Here is an 18,729-nt window from a genome sequence, read left to right as displayed (position 1 = left end):
GATGCGTGTGAGGGCCCGGGGCTGCTTCGGGGCATCTGCCGTGCCCTGTGTGTCTGTCGCCAGTGGCCTTGGGCGTATTTGGGTTTACACGCGTGGTCAGGCTTTACCTGTGGTTCCTGGTGACCCACGTGTGTCTTGGGGCTTTGAGAACCAGCCCCGAGGCTCACCGGCTATGAGACCAAGTCACCTGACCCTCTTAGCCTCCCACGGCCTCACCTTCCTCAGCTGGCTGCGGGGACGGGGAGAGCCCCTCCTGCAAGGTGAAGGGCAGCTGGTGGGTGGTGAGCACTTGAAAGGGTTAGGCTTTATTGTTGCTGTCTCCACCTGCGCGGGGAGCGGGGTATGTGTCCGTGTGTCCGGCAGGGTTGGCGTTGTCTGTGTGCCTGGTGTGCGAGCTGCACGCTTCGGCCTCTCCCAGGGCGCCCTGTGTGTGGAGGCGGTGCCCTTGTCCCAGCCTCCCGGCGGCATAGCTCAGACGGCCCAGACCTCAAGACCTGAGGGAGACCGGTCGAGGCCCCAGGTGGACACTGTCTCCTCAGTCCATGGCCCGGGGGAGCCCCAGAGGTCTGGGCTGCACTGCTGGGCCCCTCCGGGGTCAGGGGCCCCCCACCCGTGGCTGACGTGGGGCTGCGGGTGGCAGCCGGAACATGACCTGCTCGGGGTTCCCCGCCGTATCCACCACACTCAGGTGCAGGAGGCCCAGGAAGGCCTCAGGCTCAATGCTGGTCATGTGAAGCCTGTTTGCCCTGGACCAAGAGGTGGGCATGAGGGGGGTTGCCGAGGGAGGGGGCCACAACCGTCCTGACCCACCCAGGCCTGCTCAGGTCCACCACAGCCTCCCAGGGCACCCCCCCAACCGCACCCACTCTGCCCGGCCGCCCCGGGGCACCTGAGGAAGAGGGCGCGCAGGCGGGGCGTGCTGAGGAAGGCTGCGGCGCCCACGTGGCTGATGCGGTTGCCCTGCAGGTGCAGCTCTTCCAGCGCCTCGGGCAGGTCAGGGGGCACGAAGGACAGCTCGTTGTGACTGAGGTCCAGCACCTGCGCAGAAGGGCGGAGACGGTGCCGCGGCCCCGGGCCTCGAGCCATCCGCCAGGTCCTGACCCCTCTTCCTGGGCACCCCACACCAGCCCGGGCCTTGTGCCCTCCCCTCGGCCCTTCACGGCTGCCACATGCCTCCCCCTGCCAGGGTACACGGAGTTCCCTTGGGGGCAGGCCATGATCTGGGTGCTGGGACGCCAGACAGCGGAGTCAGCCCCAAAGATGGCACTTCCCTCACCTCAGCCCTTCCGACACGGTTTACTTAGGATCGCTGTTCACTGCTTTCTCCCTAACTAGCGCTCTGTGCCGGCCCAGGAGCTGTGTCGGTTTGCGCCCAGGGGCATCTCTAGTTCCTAGAGCAGCGCCTGGCACCCACAGATGCTCTAAACTGCGGAATCCAGAGTGTTCAGAAGGAGCTAGGGGCGCCCTGTTTGCTGGGGGGGTGGGCGGGGTGGTTGCAGAGGACCAGGTGGCAGGGACGGCGCACCCCAAGGCCTGGAGGCTGCGTCCGTCTTACCCCCCCCCCCAGGCCCATCAGCTGGGCTCTCTTGGTGGCGTCTCAGGGCCTGGCGGGGAGATGCCGAGAGGCACGGGGACGGAGGGGCCGGGAGGGCCGGGGGACAGTGCGGCTGACCAGCCCGCCCCTGACCTGGAGGGCCTGTAGTTCGTGCCAGGTGCCGGGCCCGATGTCTCCAATGCGGAGCCGATTGTGCGCCAGGCTGAGCTCCCGCAGCTGGTCCAGGCCGGCCAGCAGCTCAGGCTCCAGGGTCCGCAGCTGGTTGCGCTGCAGCCGCAGGCTGTGCAGGCTGCCGGGCAGGCCGCCGGGCACCCGGGTCAGCTGGTTGCCGGCCAGGTCGAGGCTGCGCAGGGCACGCAGCGGGCGGAAAGCCCGGTGGTGCACACGGGCGCTGACCAGGCGGTTGTAGGCCAGGTTGAGCTCGGCCAGGCCCGGCATGCCAGCCAGGTCACGGGCACCCAGCGCGGTCACGTGGTTGTGCGGCAGCACCAGGGCCCGCAGGCGGCGGGGCAGCGCCAGGGGCACGCGCTCCAGCCTGTTGCCGTAGAGGTGCAGCGTGTGCAGGCCCCGCAGCGGCCGCAGCGCCCCAGCGGGCAGCCCCATCGCTCCCAGCTGGTTGTGCTGCAGGAGCAGGTAGCGCAGGCGCCGAGCCCCGCGCAGCCGGGCCGCCTCCACCCACCGGATGCGATTGCGGCCCAGGTGCAGCACGCCCAGGGTGCGGGGCAGACCAGCGGGCACCGAGGTGAGCTGGTTGTGGGACAGGTCCAGGTACTCGAGGTGCTGCAGCTTGCTGGCGGGAGAGAGGGCCGGCGTTGGGCTGGGTGCCCAGAGCGGGGGCCGGGTGGCTCTTGGGGGCGGGGGTTGAGGAGTGGTCCTGAGATAGAAGCTGGAGACCCCAACTGGGGTCTGGTTGAGTTGAGAGACGTGGGCAGGAGGCACACGTGCTGAGGTCAGGGCAGATTCCAGCCTGACGGTTGGACGTGGAGGCGCAGGACAGAGTTCTGGGTCCGAGATCGGCACGTGGCGGTGATGACGTTTGGATAATAAAACTGGGGCACAGAGCAGCCGGGAGCAAGGATGGCCGCTAGGTGCTTGGCTGAGCCTGGCGCACAGCAGGTGCTCAGCAAACGAGGCCTCGGTTTAGGAGTCATACACCAGAGGGGGATAGAGGATTGGGGTGCCCAGGTTCTGAATCTTCAACCCCTGCCAGCACAAGGCCGCACCCCTGTCCTACCCTGTCCCGGGCCCCACCTGAAGGTGGTGGCATCCAGGCCACTGTCTGTCAGCTGGTTGTGCTGGAGGTAGAGTTCACGGAGGTGGGTCTGGCGGCTCAGGGCTCCTCGGGGCACCTTGGAGATGAGGTTGTTCTGGGAAGGGAGGAGAGAATGAGGCCGGGAGAGAGGGCAGCGGGGAGCTATGGAAGGCTCTTGCGTAAGGGAGTGACGAGGAGCTCACTTCAGCAAGGCTGTTCAGAGAGCACCTGTGAATGACCCGCGCCAGTGGACGAGACTCAAAGAGATTTCTGCCTACTGGAATTGGGAGGAGGTAGAGTGCTCCCCGCCTGCCCCCCAGGAGGCGGGAACGTGGGGTGGCGAGGGGAGGGAGGGGCACCTGCAGGTGGAGCCGCTCCAGGGAGGGCGGCAGACTGGGCGGCAAGTAGCTGAGCCGGTTGCTGGAGAGGCTGAGGGTGGCTACAGCTTCGGAGCCGTGGAAGGCGTCAGGGGGCAGGCCGGCGTTGCTCAGCCGGTTGTTGTGGAGGTACACGGACCTGAGGGGAGCCCGGCTTGGCCACCAGCCTGCCCCTGGCCTTCCCCCCGCCCCCCGCCCCGTTCCTACCCCGCACCCCAGAGCTGCCTTCAGTGTGCACACCTGTGTCTCCTCCAGACACAGCGTCCAGGGGGTCCTGCCTCAGACACCGCCAGGCTAGGGCTCTGCCCCCTCCCACCCCCCAGGGCGGGCTCGTGGTCCCCTCGGGCTTCCAAGGGTAGGGAGTGACCGCAGGCGTCTCTGAGGTCTGAGAGGTCTGGGCTGGGCGGGGGGCTACCTGAGCGCGGGCTTCTCCCCGAAGGTAAGCGGGAAGATCTCTGTCACTTGGTTGGCAGCCAGGTCCGCAACTCGGAGGGAGCGGGGCAGAAACTGGGGGGCCACCGAGAGCTGTGGGAGCACAGCCACGCTGGTGCCCTGCCCTGCAGCCCCCCGTGGTCCGCCCCGGGGCAGGCAGGGAGGCTCACCTTGTTGTGGGCCACATAGATGTGCTGCAGCTGGGTGAGGGACTCAAAGGCCTCATCGGGCAGCCCTGGGGGCGGGAGGGCAGTGAGGGCACCCCAGGCCCGGCCTCATAGGACGCAACGGCGGAGTCTGTGCTCCCCGCGGCCCCAGGGCCCCTGTCTGGGGACTGGCGGAGGCCCCTCCAGGCCCCCTCCCACCCCCTCCCTACCGTCCTCGAAAGCCACAGCCCCCGCCCCTCCCCAGCCCCCATGCCCTGAGTTTCCATCCTGCTCAGCAAAGGGCAGTTCTGGGAACTACCGCAGAGCTACCCACAGACCCAGCAGGGGAGGGCAGGGGCCACCTCGGGTCTCCCGCCTCCGGAGGGCCCCTCTCCCCTCCCCCTCGGGTCTCCCGCCTCCGCAGGCCCCCTCTCCCCTCACCCTCGGGTCTCCCGCCTCCGCAGGCCCCTCCCCCTCACCCTCGGAGGAGATGAGGTTGTTGTGGAGGTTGAGGGTCCGCAGGCTGCTGAGGCGCGACAGCTCGTTGTAGGGGAGCTCCTGGAGCTGGTTGTTCTGGGGGACGGGTTCACACCCCTGAGCCCTCGACCAGTGGCCAGAGCCCTGATTCCCAGCTCCCCGTTGCCTTAACCAAGTGAGCCTTGCCACCCCTCACCCCTCAGCACTTGATCCCCTGCATCTAAAGCCACCCCGTAACCACAAACAGCCCTGTAACCACCAACCCCGGCACCCCCTCTGTCCCTATCGTTGACCCCCGACACGCATTACCCTGACTCCAGACAACCCCAGAACCAAAAAGACATTGACATCTGATACTCCGTCACCCCCACAAGTGACCCAAATGCTCCATCACTCTGTCCCCAAAAAACCCCATAACTGCCAAGATGTTGACCTCTAACACCTCCGAACCCTCAGCCCCTCCTACTTCCAATATCTGTACCCCTACCTCCTCTCACCCCCAACGCACAGACCCCCACACTCCCATCAAGGCCAGCTTCTACGATTGCCAAGCCCCGCATGCCCAACACCTCACTCGTACACACGGACCCCATACCCCATCAGCCTTAACCCCAGCACTTTGCATGCTCACCCTACCACCCCCATCCCCCGGGGCCCCACCTGCAGGGAGAGGTGCTGAGCTGCCCTGGTGATGTTGTCTGGAAACACCTGCAGGTCCAGGCCATTGCAGTCCACCGTGTCTGCCCGGGGACAGAAGCAGCGCAGGGGGCAGGCCCGGGGTGGGGGCTGCGAGCTCTCCCCCAAGTGGGGGAAGGCGGCGTCCTCCATGCCGGACGTGGGTGGGGGGCCAGACGGCAGCAGGAGCAGCAGCAGTAGGCTCAGCCGCTGGGAATAGAGGGACGGATGGGTCAGGGTGTGCCCAGGCCGGGCACCAGGTCACCATGGTGACAGGAGCATCCCCGCATGGGGTGGGGGTGGTAAGGGGAGCAGGCAGGCTCCCCTCCCTCCCCTGCCCTTCCCTCCCCTTCCCCCACCCCACCTTACCATAGCCAGCCCCAGCTCTGCCGTCTTGCCTGAAATGCCGACCACGGCTCCCTAATGGAAACCAGGCAGTCACCTCCTGGAGTCTCTTCCGTGGCTGCCACCGCCCCCCATCTCTTGGCACGGGCCACCCTCCACCCAGCTTGTTCTCCCAGGGGCTGGGGGGGGGGTGGAGGAGAACTAGCTGGCCCACCCCCTTCCCCGCCCTGGGGAGGGTGGGCGGGCTGCCGGATGGGGTGGTGAGGACAGGCCAGCCCGTCCCCTCGGTCCCACCCCCACCAACCACCCCAGCTCAGCTTGCGTAACCTCGGCCAGCCTGGGCCGGGCCACAGGAGCATGGAATGCTTGGGGGAAAGCTAAGATTCGCCCTGTCTGGTATTTGGGACAACCACAGAAATAGGGGTGGGGGCAGAGGAGCGGAGGATGCTTCAAGCCACGGGAGGGTCCCCAAGGAACTGGGGCTGGCAGCAAGGGGTCAGGGCAGGTCTGGGCTCAGCCCGCCAGCCCAGATGCCAGCCTGGGGGCTCCCAGCCAGATCTGCCATTTGGGCCCCTCCCCCTCCTCCCCAAATGGCCACAGCCGCCGCCTGAAAGGAAATTACACGTATTGAGGCACCAGCCCGGTGGTTAAGGATACACGCTCAGCGCCAGCCTGCCTGGGCCTGAACCTGGGGCCTGCCACCTCTCTGGGCCTTGGTTTCCCACTCTGCAAAGTGGGGGGATGGTTGTCTCATCTCTCAGGAGCGGTATAAAGATTACACGAGATAATCCATGTGAGGTGGATGAGACAGTGCCCGGCACATTCCACGCCCTCTGCCCCAGAGTAGCAGTGTGGGGAGAAGGAGCCGACCTTTGCCCCAGGTCCTGTTTCCCAAGATGCACCACTTGCCAGCAAGGTGTCTTCAGGCAAATTGTTTTCCTGCCCAAACCTCAATTCTCCCATGTGTAAAACAGAGATGACAGAATACCCTTCCTTCCTCGAAGGGCTCTCACAAGGCAAAGCCAGGGAATGGACAGAAAGTTCTAAGCACCACATCTGCCCCTCACAAATGCTCAGCTCAGAAGGGGCTGAGCCAATGGGCTGCGTGAAGAGGATGAAGGAGGTCGAGGGGGGCTGGTTTCCCAGAAGCAGAGCCTGAGACAAGGATTGAGTGTATTTGTCTTAGAGAAAGAAGCTGTAGCAGAGCAAGGAAATGACAGAGGAAAGGGAGGGATCAGCCAACGATGAGTTATTGCTGGGATAATCAACTTGCCTGGAGTTTGCCAGTATTAGCACTCAAATTCCTGTGTCCCAGGAAACCCTTAGTCCTGGGCAAACTGGGACTGTTTGTCATTCTTGTTATCAAGCAAGTTCCCACCAGAGGCACGTGGGGCTCCGTTCTGCTGGGGAATGCGGGCAGATTGCACAGGACACATGTCCTACCTGGGCGGGGGGTGGGGGGAAGCTGGGATATTGATTCTCCAACTCCCTCCATTAGGCACTGGTTGAAGGCTGCTCCTGAAGGGTCTGAAGTCACCACCGGCACTTTGGGGAGAACAGGCACCAGCCCTAAACAGATATCAGCGCCTGATGGTGAGGCCTGAGTGGGGCATGGTGGGCTCCAGACAGCACCTGTTATGGGAGGGCAGGGGGCAGTGAAGTACATCAGGGGGGTGGGAAGAAGGGACCAAGATGTGGGAGCATGATGGAGAGAGAGGGTGTCTGTATTATTAATCCCCCTCCCACAAAGGAAGAAACTTGGAGATGGTCATTCGCCCACATTTCCCAGGATGGTGTGGGCTCGTGACAAGAGACACTCAGGGTCCCTCAGGGCTAGGGTAGGAGATACGTCTTAGCTTCAGCCAGAAGAGAACAGCAGTCCCCAGCCCAAGTTCTCCATGTGGGACCAGTGGCTGTTAGCTTGGACACTGGGGAGAAGCTCCTCAGTCCCCCTAGCAGAGTAATGGGACCAGCCCCCCAGAGCTACTGAATTACTGTATTGATCCTCACCCCACTGAGAACCAACCTGTTTCCGGTAGGCCTCTTTCAGTTGCAAAGGTTGGAGAACCCAAACCAAACTAGCTAGTGCAAATGAGGGCATTTATTGCCTCATGAACCAAAATGTTCAGTAGATGTATCTTTCAGGTAAAGCTGGATCCAGGGGCTCAAATGATGTCCTCAGGATAGATGCCCCCTCTGTCTCTCAGCTCTACCAGCAGGCTTCTCTGTGTGGGGCCAAGATATCCCCAGCAGCACCCCGTGCACACCCCCAGCCTCGAGCTTAAATCTCGTTGGCCTAGCTTTGGTCACATGTCCAGCTGGAACCAGTCTCTGCAGCCAGAAAGATGGAATGTGCTCATTGGCTAAGAACCCAACCAGTGCTCTCATAGATGAGCCACTGGCCTTATCTCCCTGTAATAAACTCTCTTCTCTCTACCTTTCACTGCCCAGACCAGAGCAGCCCTGCCCTGCCCTGCCCTGCCCTGCCCTTCCTAGCCCTGCCCTGCCTAGTCCAGCCTTCCCCTACCCAGCAGAGAGTTCTGCAGGGGCTGCAGTGAAGGAGTGTGGTTGACAGACCTAGAGCCTAGCATAGTCACCATTTATTACACCTTCAGGGAGTGCATGTAGGATTGTGTCTGTATGTGTGGAAAGGTTTGCACGGGAAGCGACTGTTGGTGTCTCTTGGCTCTGACCTCAGAGTAGGGAGGACTGCAGGGTCATGGGAACAAGGGACAGTTGGAATAATACTGAGCAGCTAGTGCGGCAGTCTGGTCTCATTTTGGTTGCTGGGAGGTCCAGGGAGGAGGTGGGGTTGATGTGAAAGCGTGCAAGAGAATGATGGGAAATGCAGTCTCCCAATTAAGGAAAGGAAGGGCCTTAAATCAGTACCAATCTAATGATCCCAAGGTGCTCCTCGGTCCTGCCCCTGCTCTCTTCTAATGGCATTGAACTTCAAGGCACAGGCTACGGCCAAACTTCCCAATTCAGCCTTCATCTGGCTAATTAGCCCTTCAGGATTGGGGCCAAATCCGTCAACTTATTGATAGTTAGCTGGGCATATGGCTGCCTAAGATAAAGAACCACATTTCCCAGCCTCCCTTGGAGCTAGGTACAGCCTGTGACAGTGGAAGCAGAAGTGGTATGCACAACTTTGGGGGAAAGGGAGTGCCTTTCTCCTCCCTGTTGTTGGAAGGTTGAGGTGATGTCTGGGACTCCAGCAGCCATCTTGGGCGATGACCTTACCTTGAGAGTAGTGGCCTTGAATGATGGAGCAACAAGATAGAAGTAACCATCTCATGTCTGATGGAAGGCCGTCCCTGCAAGGACTGGGGTTTTAATCACCTCCTATCTACCCTGCTGGTGAGGGAGGGATCTCCTGCTCTAAATGACACATGGTAGCCAAACACCTGACACCCAACCCTGCATAGAAAAAAATAGGCACTGGCTTATTAGTCATATATACTCATGGCCCAGAGGAGGGGAAGAACACTGTATGCCATGTGGAGCCACATGGGGGTGTCGCACGTGGGAGCAGAGTCAAGAATCAGGGTCAAAACAGCCAGAAAAGTCACCAAATTCACAATTAAAATTAGCATATTTATTTAAATTGTGGCCTCCAAAGTTTAGTAATGAAAGTTGCTTATTCATAAAAGAATATGCTTACATTAATATGAATCTTGTAGAAAATCACCAAGAAGCTGGGATACATTTTTTTTTTTCATAAAGAAAAAATTTAAAAAGCAGGAGCTGTGGCAGGCAGGCTTTGTAGTGACAAAAGGATGAGGTGACCTCTGGTTCTCAGGGGAGGACGTGATTGGCATGTTTGGATAATTTCTCAGGCTGGCAGAAAGGTGAACCCACTAGGCTGAGGACCAGATGGGGTGCAGCTGGTCTGGCTGATAGACGAGCTAGCTAGGCGGGGAGCCTCTGCCTCCGGGCGGGGGGCATGTCTGGCAAAAGCAGGGAAACTCTCATGGTTAGGCCCCTTAGGGGCTCTATGAGGCTCAAAGATGTTTTTGTCTAAAGATTTTATGTATTTATGTATTTATGTATTTATGTATTTATTCATTTGAGAGCGAGAGAGAGCATGAGCAGGGGGTGGGGTAGAACGAGAGGGAGAAGCAGACTCCCTGCTTAGCAGGGAGCCCCATTCTGGGCTCTATCCCAGGACCCTGAGATCATGACCTGAGCTGAAGGCAGATGCTTAACTGACTGAGCCCCCCAGGCACCCCACGAAGATTTTTTTTTTAAGATTTATTTATTTATTATTTGAGAGAGAGGCAGGGGAGGGGCATAGGAAGAGGGAGAGAGAGAATCTTAAGCTGACCCTGCCCTGAGCACGGAGCCTGACATGGGGCTCAATCTCACTACCCTGAGATCACGACTTGGGCCAAAACCAAGGCAGATGCTTAACTGATTGAGCCACCCAGGCGCCCCGGATGTCTTTCTTGTGTAAGCCACCATTTCTATTCTTTTCTCCTTTGAAAACACAACGTACTCTAACCCTAGCGACTACAGAGGCTGTCCACGGCGTGAGAGCTGAAGCCACAGCACGGATGGCATTAGCCAAGGAGAAAGTATAAAACGAGAAAGGAAACTGTTGAGGAAGACTTATGCCTGAGGGGCGGGCAGAAGAGAGCAGGCAGTGGTCATGGAGAAGGAGGGTCAGAAAGAGAGGAGGAATCTGAAAGTACCTGGTAAAACTGAAAATGTGCCTGCCACGTGCTTGTGATGGTTAATCGTACAGGTCAAGTACAAGGTAATATTATAAAATGATATTGGGTCATGGGGCGCCCAGGTTGAACATGATTGCTGGGTGCATCCGTGAGGGTGTTTCCAGAAGAGACTAGCATTTGAATCAGTGAACTCTGTGACATAGATTGCCTTCCCCAGTGTGGATGGCCATCATTCAATCCACAGAGGGCCTGAAGAGAACAAAATGCAGAAAAGGTGTGGCCAGGGCTCAGGGGAGCAAGAGACCAGGGGCCCCAAACAGACCAGGTTCAGCCACTTGTTGCTGACAAAATCCAAAAGCAGGGAAAGGAATTTATTTCAGTGAGGCCAACACCAGGAGAGACAGCGACTAGTGTCTCAAGGACGGTCTCCCAAGTGCAGAAAATACTTCCAGGTTTATGGAAGGAAAATGTGGGGCAACAGTGGGTGGCTACGTGCAGGTGGGCAGGGAAGGTCAAATCGATCCTTGTCTCGGAGTCATCATGGGTGGGGTCTCGCTGGCTCAGGGCAGTCCTTCCATGTGAGCTCGGAGTTTCAGTTCCCATCACAGGAGGCTTTGCCCTCAGGGTCTTCCACCTGAGCCAAGAGACAAGCTGGAAAGAAGAACCCAACTTAGAAAGTTTGAGGTCCAAGTGGAGGCAGCCAAAGTCCTCTTTCAAATGGAGGAATTGGCCCTTTTTTCTTCCAGTCTGACTTTCGAGTAGGACCCTGGTCTTCTCCTGCCCTTGGACTGGGACTTGAGATTTACACCATTAGCAGCCCCGGCTTTCAGGCCTTGGTGCTCAGACTGGAATTAGACCATGAGGCTCCTGGACCTCCAGCTTGCCGATGGCAGATTATGAGACTTCTCAGCCTCCATAATCACATAAGCTAATTCCTCATCATAAATCTCTCTTTCTTTTTAAAAAGATTTTATCTATTTGAGAGAGAGAGAGCGCGCGCATAAGCAGGGGGAGTGGTGGAGGAAGAGGGAGAAGCAGACTCCCCACTGAGCAGGACGCCCAATGTGGGACTTGATCCCAGGACCCTGAGCCGAAGGCAGACGCTAAACGACCGTGCCCCTAAATCTCTCTTTCTATAGAGAGATAATAGATGAGTTGTAGATACAGATAGATCGATCAATAGAGATAGACATAGATCTATATAGGTCAAAGGAGAGAGATTTTATGTATGTAAAATGATATATACATATGTATAGATAAGAGAGATGTAAAGGATAAACATGTATGATAAGAGATATATATAGATACAGATATATCTATCTTATTGGTTCTGTTTCACTTGTGCATGTATAAAAGGATATACATAGATAAGATAAGGGATATATATGTAAGATATACCATATTGGTTCTGCTTCACACGTGTATTAGACAGGCATTCTGCGTACCCAACAGCCCCGAAGGTCAGTGACTAACACCAGGGTTGGTCACCCTCACAAGATGATCCCAGCAGACCAGCAGGGTCTCTGGGCCCCATGGCCACTCAGGAATCCAGCCCAACAGAAGCTGCCCCACCCTGAACAGCAGGCCCCACTGTTGCTGGGCACCGTGGAAAACAGAGACAGGACTCCCAAGTCAGCTTTTCAGGGTTTCCACCCAGAAGTATCACCTAACCCTTCTGCTCCCGTTTCCTGGGCCAGGATTACTCACATAGTCCTGCCTGACTACAAGGGGCAAAGCGAGTGAGGGTAGGGGTGGGGGGTTGGGGAGGAGCAATTGGAATATTTGGAGTATTACTCTTTCTGCAGCACTCAAGGGCCAGATATCTATTCTGAAAAATAACTTTTTTTAAAAGATTTTATTTATTGGAGGGAGAGAGTACAAGCGGGGGAGGGGGCGGGGGGGGCAGAGGGAGAGAGAGAAGCAGGCTCCCTGCTGAATAGGGGCTCGATTCCAGGACCCCAAGATCATGACCTGAGCCAAAAGCAGATGCTTAACCAACCGAGCCACCCAGGCGCCCCTAGTCTGGAAAAAACTCTTACACAGCCAGTAACAGATACGTGCAAGGACGTTCCCTGTGGGGCTCTTTTATTACAGTGAAAATTCTCTCCTGCCCTGGGTCCCACAACGGCTTGCAATTTTAATTCACGTCACTTCCTCAGAGAGCCCCTCACCAGAACCCCAATCGGAAGCAACATTCTTGTCTCTCTCTTCCCTTCCCTGCTTTATTTTTCTTCCTGGTATCTCTCACATCCTGATTGATACATTTGTCCACTGTCCGTGGTCCTCCCCCACTGTGCAGGTGCGGCCCCGGCCATCGTCACCTCTGTCCCCCAGCACCTAGAACAGTGTCTAGTACATACCAGGTGATCAGCAAACATCCACTGTGTGAGCCAATGGGAAAAAAAAGCCCATACGAGGGGAATAAACACACAAAAAATGTGTCCTATTAAAATAATAGAGACCCAGACCTAGGACACACAAGGGACTCGATCTCCACATGATGTATTAGTTTCCTGGAGCTGTTGCACCAATGACCACAGACAAGGTAGCTTAAAACAACAGACATTTATTTGTTTCAGAAGTCCAAATTATTTTTTTGGACTTGTGGAGACTGGAAGTCCAAAGTCAAGGTGTTGGCAGAGTTGTTCCTTCTGGAGTCTCCTTCCTTGTATCTCTTCCAGCTTCCGGTGGTTGCTGGCAATCTCTGACGTTCTTGGGTCTGTGGCTGCATCACTGCAGTATGGCCCCCATTTCCACGTGGCCTTTTCCTCTGTGTGTGTGTGTGTTCCCTCTCCTCTCTCTCTCTCTCTCTTTTTTTTTTAAAGATTTTATTCATTCATGTGACAGAGCAACAGCCAGTGAGAGAGGGAACACAGCAGGGGAGTGGGAGAGGAAGAAGCAGGCTCCCAGCGGAGGAGCCCGATGTGGGACTCGATCCCAGAACGCCGGGATCACGCCCTGAGCCGAAGGCAGATGCTCAACGACTGCGCCACCCAGGCGCCTGACCCTCTCCTCTCTCTTATAAGGACTCTGGTCATGGGATTTAGGACCCAGCCAGTTAATCCAGGATAATCTCAAGATCTTTAACTTAATGAGATTTTTTTTTTCCCAAATAAGGTCATATTCACATGTTCAGGGGGTTAGGACATCAGGATATCTTTTTGTGGGTCACCATTCAAACCATTGTATGGATTAGTGCGAGGGGCTAGTCATGGAGGGAAAAAAAAGGTACAGAGCAAGGATGACAATTTTGATCACTTTCATAAATTAAAAAAGGTATCAGCTGTCTTGGGGGTGAAATTGGGTAGCTGGGGCTGAGGGGAGAGGGGGCGTTGCCACCATGTATCCTTGTATGTATGTTGAATTAAAAAAACAACAACAATGAAACTTGACTGCAGTATTCATGACATACAACAGAATGAAAATGTTTTTAAAGATTTTTTTAAAAAGATTTTATTGATTTATTCGACAGAGATAGAGACAGCCAGCGAGAGAGGGAACACAAGCAGGGGGAGTGGGAGAGGAAGAAGCAGGCTCATAGCAGAAGAGCCTGCCGTGGGGCTCGATCCCATAACGCCGGGATCACGCCCTGAGCCGAAGGCAGACGCTTAACGACTGCGCCACCCAGGTGCCCCTGAAGATTTTATTATTTGTTTATTTGAGAGAGAGAGAGAGGGATGAGGAGCAGAGGGAGAGGGAGAGAGAATCTCAAGCAGACTCTCCGCTGAGTGCCAAGCCAGACGTGGGGCTCCATCTCCCAACCCTGAGATCATGACCTGAGCTGAAATCAAGAGTGGAACACAACCGACTGAGCCACCCAGCTGCCCCCGGAATGAAAATGTTTTAAAGTGTACATGAGTCAAAACTCATCATTCCAAACCTCAGCATGTGTGCGCCTATGAAACCATAACCAGAGTTACTGAACATTTCCGTCACCTCCAAAAATGCCCTTCTGCTCCTTGGTCAGCCCTTCATCCGCCCTCCCCTTCACCCCAACCCCAGGCGACCACGGATCTACTATCTGTCACTGTAGATCGGGTTGTCCCATTTGGGACAGTGAGTTTTAGATTCATCTGTGCTACACGCATTGAAAGTTCATTCCTCTTTAAAAATTTACTTTAAAATTTTGAAAATTTGAGATAGAACTGACATAGAACATGAGTTTTAGGCGTACCATAATTTATTCTTGTTTATTACTTGGATGGGCCACCATTTGTTTATCATATGTTGATGGACTTCTACTTGCTTTTTACTTTGGGCCGTTACATAAAACTGCTATGAACAGTCCTGAGCAAGTCTTGGAGTAAACATGTCTTAGAGAAGTTCTCTTGGGTAAATACGTAGGAGTGACATGGGTGAATCATACACTAAGTGTCCATTTAACGTAAGAAACTGCCAAAGTGTCTTCCAAAGTGGTGGTGCCATTTTCCACTCCCATGGGCACTCTATGAGAGTTTCAGTTCCTCCACGTCCTCGTCAACAACTTGGTGTGGTCAGTCTTCAATTTTAGCCATTTTGGTGGGTGTGTCATGGTACGTCATTGTGACTTGATTTGTATTCCTTTGAGGAAGATCAATGTCAAACGTCTTTTCTTGTGCTCATTGCTCATTCTGTCTTCTCTGTGCTGAATTTCAAACTGTGCAAAGGTAACACTTATTTAAAAATAAATGATCACACCCACTGGGATGGCTTGTATCAAAAACAAAACAAAACAAAACAAAACAAACCACCCCAGAAAATAACAAATGTTGGCAGGGATGTGCAGAAACTGGAACTCACTATCCACCCGAGCACAGCAACCATATCTAACCCCCTTCTCATCTCCACCCCAATCCCGGCTCCATGAACATGACCCATTGGCTCCAAATATGGCCACTTTTCTCCATCTCCATGCTATTACATGAATCCAAGCCACCATAACTTCTCCCTCTGGCCTCCCTGAGGCCATTCTTGCCCACCACCCCTAATCCCCTAAACATTCTCCACACAGAAACCAAATGACCTTTCACTAAAACTCAAAGCTCAACAACCTTTTTAGTTTGAAATAATTTTCAATTTATAGAAGATTTGTTCTATGGACTAAATGTTTGTGTCTCCCCTAAATGCATATGTTGAAACCTAACCCCCAATGTGATGGTATTAGAAGGTGGGGCCTTTGGGAGGTGAGTAGGTCTTGAGGATGGAGCCTTCATGAATGGAATTAGGGCCCTATAAGAGCACTGGTGATCTCTCTCTCCCTCTCTCTCTCTTTCTCTGCAGAATTTGTCTACAATCTAGGAAGTGGTCCCTCACCAGACACTGGCTATGCCAGTGCCTTGGTCTTGGATTTCCCAGCCTTCAGAACTGTGAGAAATAAATGTTTGTCATAAATTCACCCCGTCTATAGTATTTTTATTATGGCAGCTCAACAGTCTAAGATAATTTGCAAAATTGGCACCCTGCAAAGTTGCAAAGTTCTTGTCTACCCTTCACTCCACTGGCCCGAATGTTAACATCTTGCATAACCACGGTACAGTTGTCACAACGAAGAGATTAACTAACACTGGTACAATACTGTTCATTAAACTACAGACTTAGTGTGAATTACACCAGTTTTCTCTCTGATGTCCTTTTCGGGTCAGGATCCCATCCGGGATATCACATTTCATTTATCAAGTCTCCTAAGACTTCTCTAATCTGTGCCAATTTCTTGGTCATGCTTTGTTTCTCATGACCTTGACATTTTTAAAAAAGATTTATTTATTTATTTTTAAAATTTATTTTAGAGAGAGAGAGCAAGTGGAGTGTAGGGCTGAGGGAGAGGGGGAGAGAATCTTAAGCAGACTCCACCCTGAGCACAGAGTCCAACACAGGGCTCGATCTCAGGACCTCAAGATCATGACCTGAGCTGAAACCAAGAGTTGGACACTTCACCAGCTGAGCCACCCAGGCATCCCCTCATGACCTTGACATTTTTGAAGTGTTCTAGTCGGTCTTTTGTATGATGTCCCTCAATTTGGGATTAACATCTGATGTTTTCTCATGAATGGATTGAGGTAATGGATTTGAGGGACAACATCAGGGAGGTGATGTGTCCTCCTCATCACATCGTATCAGGGGTCCATGCACATGATTCATTGCTGTGATGATGATTTTTTTTAAGGTTTTGTTTATTTATTCGAGATAGAGAGGGAGTGAACGTGAGCAGGAGGAAGGGCAGAGGGAGAAGGAGGCTCTCTGCTGAGCAGGGAGCCCAATGCGGGGCTCGATTCCAGGACACCGGTATCATGACCTGAGCTGAAGGCAGATGCTTAACTGACTGAGCCACCCATGGATCCCCCCCAGGACGATAATGTTGACCACCTGGTTGAGGTAGTGTCTGCCAGGTTTTTCCACTGCCAAGTTAACTTTTTGCACTTTCCATACTTTTATTTTTTTTTATTTTTATTTTTTTTAAAGATTTTATTTATTTATTTAACAGAGATAGAGACAGCCAGCGAGAGAGGGAACACAAGCAGGGGAGTGGGAGAGGAAGAAGCAGGCTCATAGCGGAGGAGCCTGACGTGGGGCTCGATTCCACAACGCCAGGATCACGCCCTGAGCCGAAGGCAAACGCCCAACCGCTGTGCCACCCAGGCGCCCCTCATACTTTTATTCCTTAGAAGCAAGTCACTAAATACAGCCCACACCCAACAAGGTGAATTAAGCTCCACCTCCTGGAAGGAGGAATATCAAACAATCTGTGGACATTTTTTTTTTTTTTTGAGAGAGAGACAGAGAGAGCGAGAGCACACGTGTGCTTGGGTAGGGGTAGGGTGGGGGTGGAGGGTGGGAGGGGCAGAGGGAGAGAGAGAATCCCAAGCAGGCTCCACACCCAGCAAGGAGCCTGAGGCAGGGCTCAATCCCACAATCCTGAGATCCTGACCTGAGCCAAAATCAAGAGTTGGGCACTTAACCTCCTGAGCCACCCAGGTGTCCCTGTGGACATATATTTTTTAAAACCCAGTAATCAATAAATATTTTAGAAGAGATACTTTTAGGGTAGGCAAATGTCACATTTCTCCTTGAAGTTTCATCCACTAATTTTAGCACTCATTGGTAGATCTTGCCTGCTGCAATTATAACCATGGTGTTTGCCTGATAATGATTTTTTATTTCCCTCATTCCTTCTATATTTATTAATTGGACGTCTTCTATATGGAAGGGTGGTCTCTCTTCCCCCATTTTTTTAAAAGATTTTATTTATTTATTTGACAGAGATAGAGACAGCCAACAAGAGAGGGAACACATCAGGGGGAGTGGGAGAGGAAGAAGCAGGCTTCCAGCAGAGGAGCCCAATGTGGGGCTCGATCCTGGAACGCCGGGACCATGCCCTGAGCCGAAGGCAGACGCTTAACGACTGAGCCACCCAGGCACCCCTCTCTTCTCCCATTTTTTATTCAATCATTTATTTATACCAGTGTGGACTCATTGGTATTTATTTATTTGGATCACAACGATCTTTTATTGTTAGTTTTTTGTTTTGTTTTGTTTTGTTTTTTAACAAATTTATCTCTTCACCCAACATGGGGCGTGACCTCCAGGCCCTAAGATCAAGAGTTACATGCTCTACCCACTGAGCCAGATCACAATGATCTTTTAAATCTCATAGCAAATTCCACCATCTACTAAAAACCTCCTAGAGACTTCCCTTTATGCTTATATAAGAGTAAAAGCCAGCTATCTTGCTTACCAACACTCCCTGCCTGCTTCCCGGTCCTCGTCTGTTTTCCTTGCTTATTTTTTCCTTGCTGCTCATTCCTGCTTCAGCCCAACTGGCCTTTTTGTGGTCTCTAGGTCATGCCACCCTCATCCCTCTGAAGGCTTTGTCTTTGCTGGAATATTCCTCTTCCTCACCTGCACAGGGCCCCTCTCTGACTGACCTGAGCAGCCTTCTTCCTTCCCTTTGATTTCTAATCCTACCTGGATTTAGGTAACCAAAACCAATTCCTTGTTCATCACCTGTTTGTTCACCAGTGCCTAGAACATAGTAGATGCTCAATAAATATTTGTTGACTAACTGAATGCAGAGGCTGGAAGAATGCGAAGAGCAAGATCCATTCACTTCCTCCCTGATTATAGTCACAACTGAGGTGTATGCCTGTCAGGTACCCAGGAGCACTACGCTGTAAGCCTCAGTTCCATCCTGTATAAAACGGACATAATGAAAGGACCTGTCTGCAAAACTGTTGCGAAGATTAAATGAGCCAACGCCACATGAAGACGATACTCCTAGCAGACATTCAACAATTATTACTATGACTGTCATCTGTAAAATGGGCACAACAGCGACCTACTACATAGAATTATTGTAAGCTCAGAACCACGTCTAGCACATGTAAAGTGCTACCTAAGCGATCGATGCTATCATTATCATCAACATCATCCCACCAGGACGTCCCCAGCCCATCTGAAAGATGTTTTCATCGAATCTCATCTTTTTTTTTTTTTTTTTTTCCAAAGCCCTTTCCTTGGCCTGGCCGGGTGGCCCCAGGATAGTTGGCAGGCCTCTGAGCATCCGGGTAGAGCGCTGTGGGGACTCCAGCCCCGTGGGGACCACCGGTTCCCTTCGCCCCGCCCACGGGCCTGGACCGCCTGCGGTCTCCATGGAAACCCACCAGCCACAGAGGGGCGTGACGCCGCCGAGAGAGATAGGGGCCTTCGCCTATCCGGTTAAAGTCATCTGGGCAAGGGGCCCAATCCGGGCCTCTGACGGGTGCGTCCTTGCGGAAAGGCGGGAATACTGCGGCGAACCACGGAGGTTGTACCATCTCTA

General features: G+C 54.0%; 1 protein-coding gene across 1 annotated transcript; it reads right to left on the bottom strand.

The window, feature by feature from the left end:
* Nucleotides 1–185: 185 nt before the first annotated feature.
* PODNL1 (podocan like 1) lies at nucleotides 186–18,724 on the bottom strand. Its single transcript, XM_040628266.1, has 11 exons — nucleotides 18,572–18,724; nucleotides 5,284–5,334; nucleotides 4,900–5,124; nucleotides 4,242–4,335; nucleotides 3,787–3,851; nucleotides 3,600–3,709; nucleotides 3,167–3,323; nucleotides 2,807–2,922; nucleotides 1,688–2,345; nucleotides 890–1,038; nucleotides 186–746 (listed from the first exon to the last, which is right to left on the bottom strand). The coding sequence occupies exons 1-11, from the start codon at nucleotides 18,722–18,724 to the stop codon at nucleotides 596–598; spliced, it is 1,929 nt and encodes a 642-aa protein (XP_040484200.1). The 3' UTR covers nucleotides 186–595.
* Nucleotides 18,725–18,729: the final 5 nt, after the last annotated feature.

The sequence above is a fragment of the Ursus maritimus genome, unplaced genomic scaffold, assembly GCF_017311325.1.
Source record: "Ursus maritimus isolate PB19 unplaced genomic scaffold, ASM1731132v1 scaffold_14, whole genome shotgun sequence".
Classification (NCBI taxonomy): Eukaryota; Metazoa; Chordata; class Mammalia; order Carnivora; family Ursidae; genus Ursus; species Ursus maritimus.
The sequence above is the reverse complement of the archived record's forward strand: the minus strand, read 5'-3'. Positions and strand labels throughout refer to the sequence as shown.